The 8,728-nt window shown below is 38.6% G+C and overlaps 1 protein-coding gene across 4 annotated transcripts in view; it reads left to right on the forward strand.

The window, feature by feature from the left end:
• RPGRIP1L (RPGRIP1 like) overlaps positions 1-3,617 on the forward strand; it is a 98,069-nt gene extending 94,452 nt beyond the window's left edge. For all 4 annotated transcript variants that reach the window (XM_081514412.1, XM_081514413.1, XM_081514411.1 and 1 more), the window contains 2 exons: positions 346-479; positions 2,880-3,617. In XM_081514412.1, coding sequence (XP_081370538.1) covers positions 346-479; positions 2,880-2,992 — 247 coding nt within the window. In that variant the 3' untranslated portion in view covers positions 2,993-3,617. The remainder of the gene's footprint in view (positions 1-345; positions 480-2,879) is intronic.
• Positions 3,618-8,728: the final 5,111 nt, after the last annotated feature.

Consider the following 8,728-nt stretch of genomic DNA (forward strand, 5'->3'; position numbering starts at 1 on the left):
TAGCCTCAACAGTAGACACGTCAAAATATGATCAGATAATTGTGTAATAGAGTGAACATCTGGTTCTTCTCTTCGCCTAGTAATTTTCTCAGATTCTAGAGATAAATGGTAATCAGTGCTGAGAAAAGTGAATTAGTGTTCATGTGAAGTCTGGGTGTGCGCTAATCATTCTAATCATTCATAGAATAATTTATCTAACACAATTTTCTTTTTATTGGAATGATAGAAAACTTTGAAATGTCACAGTTTGTGATTTTGAAAAAACACCCATTCGGGAGTCTTGTTGCGTTTGTGGTGGTTTCCTTCTCGCTTTCTGATGATGTTCTCTGTTCTTTCCCTCCTCAGTGTTCGCTTCACTGTGGTCAGTGACCCTCCTGAGGATGAGCAGGACCTGGAGTGTGAGGACATTGGCATCGCTAACGTTGACCTCGCTGATGTGTTTCGGGAAGGGCGAGACATCATCGAGCAAAATATCGATGGTACGGGTGGAAGTATTGCTCAATCTGTACCACCAGCAATTGCTGAAACCCAAAGCCTTTATTAAAACCTTTTTGCTGGCTGCAAGGATGTTGAGTCACACACTAGCTGAACCGTTTGCAACTCAAGCTGACTTTCTGTTGAAGCTGGAATCTCTCCCTGCATCCCCCTCCTTCTCTGCCTTCCTTTGAGTCAACAGAAGTTTAAAAATAATTAATTGCATTTCACAAGGAATTACTCATTTTGTTAGTATGTGGGGGGTCAGGGAGTGTGACAATAATTTGGCCATTGAATTGTTTTTAATGTTGTTTATAGAAGCCTCATGCTGTCAAGCCTTATTTCAGCTAAGGCATGCTATTCTGAGTGATCGTTATAGTGTCTTTTGCAAGGCTTCTCTTTAATTCAGTGTTACAATCCCGTGATAGAGTCACAGCAAATAACTCTGAGTCGTTTTGGTCACTTGCTTCTCATCAGGATTCAGGGAGGAGTTAGGGATTATTTACAAAAAGTCTGCTCCTCGACTTTCACCTCACCAGGTGTGAGTCCCACAAATGCCTGATTTCTACTCTTTACCCTTACATAACACGTTTAGAATCTGCTGAAGGAATTGTACTTTACAAAATCAAGACTTCTAATAATAATAATCAGGGATGGCCTGAGCTATACAATAAATGGAGCAATGAGGCTGAGTCCTAGTCTCACTTCTTAAGTCAGCAGAGCCATCCACAGCTGGAAGAATGTAAATGGTTTGTTAACTCATTGATTCATGCATGAAGTGAACATTTAACTGAGCAGCTCTTAAGTGCCAGGCACTCTGCTTATACCATCATTCAGCCATCAAGCTTGCCCTGGATATGTGTCAAGTGCTCCAAATTCAGGATCAAGCCAAATAATTAACCAAGTTAGACCAAGTAGAAACCTGTTCTGGGAAATGTTATAAACTGTACACATCACTTACATATCATATACATGTCACAACTTTGGCAGGCATAGAAGAAAAAGATGAGAGGATTAAAATATTTACCTAAATCCTATAAAGACAGCCAGAACCAAGAGACAAAAAGGATCAAAATTATCTCTGCTTTGTATTCTTAATCTCATCTCCAGTCAGTTCTGTCTCACACACCATCTTCTCATTCTGCAAGACCACAAATGGCCATATTGACCTGATATAGACAGCTATTGTGGCCTTGTTCTGGGAAAGACTCAGAAAATTAAAACACTAGTCAAGTCAGGCTTTTATTGCTTTGCCAGAGATAGACGTGAAACATCCCAAAGAAGAGGTGAAGACTCCTCTGCGTACTGGGGACCACTTGTGCCCCTACAGTCTCCCTACCTGCTCATTTCTCTACCTAAGTCTTTGTATATTAAGTTTTATATGAAGGTTTCCTACAAATTTTCTTGGAATTAGGCACACATATTAAAAGTTCAAGAAAACCACACATACAAAAACAAAAGAAACTATATAGACTCCTAAGTGCTCTCAAACTGACCAGGTCCAAAATTCTGGCCTTGAATCACTAGTAGGTATCACTGTTCACAGAGGGTGGAGTCTGAATCAGCACCCCATTTCACTGCCACCCCTGAACTCAGAGAATGATCGAACAATCTCCCTTTGGCACACCACTGAAAGCTGTGCCTCCTTTTCTGCAACATCTGTTTCATAGATCCTCAAAACCAGTCCATAGACCTTAAGATTCTGGGTCTGCGATTTTAACTTTTTCTCATTTCACATATCATCTGTTTTTTAATACTTATTTATTTGGCTGTGCCGGGTCTTAGTTGTAGCCCGTGAGATCTTTAGTTGCGGCATGCAAACTCTCAGTGGCATGTGGGATCTAGTTCCCCAGCCAGGGATCGAACATGGGCCCCCTGAATTGGGAACATGAAGTCTTAGCCACTGGACCGCCAGGCAAGTCCCACATATAATCTATTTTAAATGGAATGTTTTCCTTAGAAAGATAAATAAGCATTCCAAATTATGATCACAGCATTTCTTTAGAGTGGGTTGCCATTCTGTTATTTGCTAACACTGTATGTTAGAACAAATTCTTCACTGTTATATCTTGATGCCTTTAGACTTTTTGTTTCTTCCTGAGAAATTCTGATTCTATGTGGGAATCATTATCCTATAGCCTTTCCACTAGGTAAAGGTCAGGATCAGATAATTAGTTTTAACTTTACAAGCAATGTGTATTCATACTTGCCTACATGCCATATGTCTGAAACGGGTATACACGTTCATACACACATGACAAACTTTAATTCTTAGACTTCTGATACCAGTGAATTTTGGACTTTTATAGAGCTGTTTTCATCTTTTCAACTACTATTTCAGTTAGGCTTATCTCAAGAAAAATCTGTTGAATGATATTAACACTTCTCTGCTATTCTCTCCCTAGTTTTGGATGCCAGAGCAGGTGGTGGAAGTATTGGCAAGCTCAGGGTAACAGTCGAAGCACTGCATGCCCTACGGTCTGTCTACGAGCAATTCAGAGATGACTTGGAGGCTTGAAAGAAACTGTTCCAGAGGCATCTCCTACTCCTGAGTAAATGCTCACATGAAAGCACTTAGATGAGGTTTCCGTAATTACTCTGGTGTATATAATCTATAATTCATGGGAAGCTGGGGCGGGGAGGACCGGGGTTTGAAGTGTTCAAGTTTTGTATACTTTTTCATTTGTTTATTTTTCTATTCCCTTCTTCCCATGACTGCCACCCCTTGAGAACTTAAGTTCTCCACAGTGGGCAACACCTCCTCAATAATTTATACCTACATGATAACATGAGAAAGTCTATTTACATTTTCAACATTTCCTTATGAAGAACTGAAACGCAATTCCCATTTTTATTTTTAATAAGCAAAAAAGCATAAATCTTAGAAAACCCCTGAAAAAGAAATACTTTTATGTTACCCCTAATTGTCCCACTAAATGGAATGCCTATGATTAGCCTCATTAAGAGTTTTATACTGTGAAGATTTTATTAGAAGCAATATATGAAAATTACTTGGATTAATGTGTTAATCTTCCTCTTTAAAATGCTAATATCCATTTTATGCACATTAAAGCTCAGTATGCATTTTCTTTGATGCATGCCGTTTCTGTCAATTAAATATAAAGAATGAGACTTGGCACCAACTTATTAAATCACTGCAAGTTTTGTTTTTCTTTCCTAAAAAGTATAGTTTTTCTTATTAATATTTGTGTTGTTTTCAGATATTTGTAATGGTCATATGGATCCAGGGATGTGTGTATATAAAGAAGAAATATTTATACATGAAATTTACACTTTGAAAACTTAGCTTATGACAGAGAAAGAAAATACTAAAAATATGACTCAGATTCTGATATGCTTAGTTAGACCTGAAAGGAGTATCTTTTTATCATTTTTTTAAAATTTGCATCAAGCTTGTACAATGCTCGGGTGTATCTGGATAACCAGATCCTTGAAAAGCAGCTCAGAAAGTTAATTTTCTAGCTTTTACTCAATCTCACTGAAGGATTTAATTGATATTTTTAATGGAGCTGTGAATCAATGCTGCAAAGGAATTGTCTCTAGAGGTCTAGGATATAATGCATTTCATTTTTTAATTTACTTTTTTATTTGTCATTTTCTTCAAAGGATTTTTATAGGCTGTGGGTTTTCACTGTTTGCAAACAGGCTATGTTCCTTCTTAAGCATATGTAAAGTATTCAGAGAGATAAGTAATTTATTAAAATCTACCTAATTTGCCGTGATATATTAAATCTCTGCTTCAGTGATCACAGACCATTTCATTTAGAGAATTAGGCATTCCCTCTTTGTGTGATTAAAGCTCTGGAAAATGAGTTCTTTGCTCCTATTTGTGAACATTCAAAGCCTGCTAATGGCAAGAAGATGGAATAGATTATGAGACAATTCATTACAGTTCAACAGAAAAAAAAAGCAGCTATAATGCAAAAATGCAAGTATGAGTATCTGCATATAGTTTGAACCATCTGTGCTCTAATGGCTTCAATAATGACTCTCGTCTTTAAGAGGCTTTGAAATGACATCCGTACAATATTAATTTGTTGATGTACATTGTGGAACCAGTAGAGTATGATCTGACCACAGAAATCTATAAATTCTGTCTCTACCATTGGGCCTCCCTATCTGGGGCCTGCCATCTCCAAGAAGAATCTTGCTCTCATCAAACTCGGCAAATCTTCATAACAACTCATTCCTCTGAAGCCTTCCAGAGACCGCAAACATCTGCAGACTAAACCTCTCCAACCCTAGTAAACAGCCACATGTTTGTTGTCACTTCAGCTGGCTCTGAGCTCATCTTTTTGGCCTCTCTTTCTAGCTTTCTTTGGCTTTAAGCAGTTACAGTGTCATTAAGGCCCGTAATATTCCCTGCAGTAATTTAAAACAGCCGGATTATACCCTTGGATTAACTGAGTGGTTTTTGAGACATTTATTGTGGTATTCTCCCAGGAGGTTTGTATTATTGTTTTAAAACGTTACATCCCAAACTAAATGCCCTTTCTGTAGGGAGAAGACTGGATTGTGCTGACTTCTTATGATCTCGAAGTGGAAAGGGGAAGTTTTTATTATAAATCTGCTGAGATCTAGTCAGTTGTATAGAATATATATCTCAGCTGACATCAGCGCACTAGCCACATTTCTGTCACTTTCATGTGTACCATAACAGATAACTTAAGATTCCTTTTCTAGTTTTAAAATACTTAGCCTCAAACTACATGAATTTGCACAAAACTCATTTTCATAAGTTGCCTGGAGAATCCCAGGGACGGCGGAGCCTGGTGGGCTGCCGTCTATGGGGTCGCACAAGAGTCGGACACGACTGAAGCGACTTAGCAGCATTTTCATAAGTAGTTGAATAACTCCTGGCACATCCTGAAGTGGATAAGTGATCCTGGATGCTTCAGACGGGTTTCTAGAATAGCTTTTTGTTTTGTCTTGTGTTGACCAGAGTTCATTGAAAAGTTCCCCACCTTTTAGGATCAAGAGCAGTGTTTTTCTCTTGGTGAGCCAAGCCTGATCCATTAAGTATGGCTTGAGGGTAGAGGGGCCTGGCCGCACAAATGCACCCATTTAAGGTAAGGCCTGTGTGAATTTACAGCTCTTGGTGTAAACGGACACAGTACACTCAGCACTTTTGGGGGCTGAAATGCTTTTAGTTTGGAAATATAAATAGAGATGTGATGTGGTATGTGGGAGAGTGTATTTTACATGTTTTTTTGCCTACTGTAGTAGAAATGTCAAATTCTTAGCCACTGTCATGAGAAGCAGTTGACAAAAATAAGTTTTATGGTTTACAGTGTGGTTTACGTAGAGAACATTTCTCTTCACTCTCAGTTTCAACATGTTTTCTAAATTATCATGGTTTATTGCCGTTTAACTTAAATTAGTTTTTTTAAGAATAAATAGAGAATATATTTAATCAAATAAAGAACAGCCCCGTTGAAATTCTGCTGTTGCTGCCATTCACTCGTTACCACAAAATGCAAATAATTTCTGTGTATTATGAAGAAGTGTGGGCCGAGAGTGGTCGTGTGATTGCGAGGCTCTGCGTGCACCCATGTTCCCACAACAAAACATAAATTATTTTAGTAATCTGACATCAAGAGCTGTGACAATGAAAACCACTTCTTACACATGTTCTAACAAGAATCTGATTAACATTTCTGTAGATATGGAAAATAAGTTTGTTTTAGTCAAACTGGCACGATTGCTGAATTTAGAATGATTTCCTTATGCTCTAGATATCGCAAAATGTGAATCATGTCTAAGAACAAATACGAGAATAAAATGTCTTCTTTGGGTAGTACAAAACAACCAAGGGAGAGCTTTGGGGATATAAAATTATTGAGTGATTGACAATCCCAGGATGATCATTCATCCCCAACTATGAGAGTACATTTTAATAAGTCACTCATGCCTGAAGGCCTCTGACCACCTTAGCAAAGAAAAACTAAACCCATGATTTATTACAGATTGGGCAACATGCCTAATTAGATCCATGAATGGGAGCAAACGCAGCTTTCCATCCTCTTTGTTCAGAACAAAAACAACCCACAGGTCAACCAGAAAGCTAAAAAATATCAAAGCTACAGAAACAAGTGTTTCGAAATCTGAAAATACAGAATGAGAAAACATCTCATCCCAACCTCTTTTATCTTACGAGATAGACTCTTCACTTCCATTTCAAAGTCCCGCCAGTGGACTGCACCTGACTACAGTCTGACCTCCGGGAAGCTGGGCGCGCGTTCCTGGCACCGTCACACCTTTTGTCCTTGCCCTTTTCCTTTTCCATATAACATGGACTCATACATTGAAACCATGTTTCTCCTTCAGTTTTTCTGAAGTAAAACCTGGTTCCCTCAGACTCAGAACATGAGCGCTTTTCTAAGATGCCTGTGGGCTTCTCCTTGCTTTTTGCCCTTTCTCACTCTTTACTGAGATGCGCCTTCCTCATCCCCATAACAGAATCAGCTCTCTCTCCATGGAATGTCATCAGTTCTCTTTTTAAATCAGATGTACGTGTTGATCTTGATGTTTCTGTCCTCTGTTCTCTCCACACCTGTATTCCGCTGTGACATTTCCTCCCACCTGTCTATCCCCCTGCTCATTTTTAATTAGTCAAAGCACATGTGTTTCCTTCCTCTTGTGCTCTAACCACATGTTTTTTTAATTAATTTTTATCATAGTATAGTTGCTTTACAATGTTGTGTTAGTTTCTACTGTATGGCAAGGTGAATCAGCTATGCGTATACATGTACCCTCTCTTTTGGATTTCCTTCCCATTTAGGTCACCGCAGAGTACTGTGCAGGGTGCCCTGAGCTATATAGTCGGTTTTCATTACTTATCTATTTTAGACACAGTATCAATAGTGTAAATATGACAATCCCACTCTCCCAATCAATCCTACTTCCCCTTTTCCCCCCTTGGTGTCTATGTTTGTTCTTCTCTACATCTGTGTCTCTATTTTTGTTTTGCATTAAGATTGTCTATACCATTTTTCTAGATTCCACATATATGCGATAATATACAATATTTGTTTTTCACTGACTTACTTCGCTGTGTATGACTGTCTCTAATTCTATCCACATCTCTACAAATGACCCAATTTCATGCCTTTTATAGCTGAGTAATATTCCACGGTATATATGAATCACATCTTCTTTACCCATTCCTCTGTTGATGGACATTTAGGCTGCTTCCATGTCCTGGCTATTGTAAATAGTGCTGCAGTGAACACTGGGGCACATATGTCTTTTTGAATTATGGTTTTTCTCTGGGTATATGCCCAGGAGTGAGATTGCTGGGTCATACGATAGCTCTATTTTTAGTTTTTAAGGGGCCTCCCTACTCTGCTCCACCGTGGCTGTACCAATCTACATTACCACTCTAAGCACTTCTTTAGATACCAGCATCTGTGACAGTTACAACAGCCTTCCCAAAACGTTTCAATGTGTTGTCTTCTCTTAATTTAACATAACAGGGGCACTCTTAGTCAGCCATTATGAAACTAAGGAAACAGCAAGCTAATTTTTGTGTCTTTGCTTCTTGTACCTTTTTACAGTGAAGTAACAGAGGCTGAAACTCAGAAAGCTTTTAGGAATCACTGATAAGAAGCTGAAGCATAAGGTGTTTTTAAGAAATTTTAAGGAAATGTGTCATTAAAAGTCAAGCTATATAGTCTATAAATGTGTTTTGTCATAGTTTACACATCATCATTAACAACAGAAAAAGTAAGAGAAATTTTGGAAGAAAACTGAAGAGACTACAATACAGCCTAGAGACCGGGGAGACTTTTCTAACCAAGAGAGGAAAAGAAAAGCTATAAAACAAGAAATCAAAGCATTAAATATATAAAACATTAAGGTAGGGTGACAGTTTTAATATCAGACAAAATCTAATCCAATATGGAAAACAAGAGACAAAGATTTTATACTGTTAAAGGGAACAACAGGTCAAAGATGTAGCCAACTTGAATACACACACAAGCACACGCATACGTGTGTGTACACACACAAACACACACACACATGCTTCCCAGATGGAGCAATGGTAAAGAAACCACCTGCCAGTGGAGGAGATGAAGGTTTGATACCAGGGTCAGGAAGATCCCCTGGAGAAGGAAATGGCAACCCACTCCAGTACTCTTGCCTAGAAAATCCCACGGACAGAGGAGCCTGGTGGGCTACAGTCCATGAGGTCACAAAGAGTCAGACACAACTTAGCAACTGAGCACACAGC

The sequence above is a fragment of the Giraffa tippelskirchi genome, chromosome 7 (assembly GCF_054371585.1).
Source record: "Giraffa tippelskirchi isolate mGirTip1 chromosome 7, T2T-mGirTip1v1.2.pri, whole genome shotgun sequence".
Classification (NCBI taxonomy): Eukaryota; Metazoa; Chordata; class Mammalia; order Artiodactyla; family Giraffidae; genus Giraffa; species Giraffa tippelskirchi.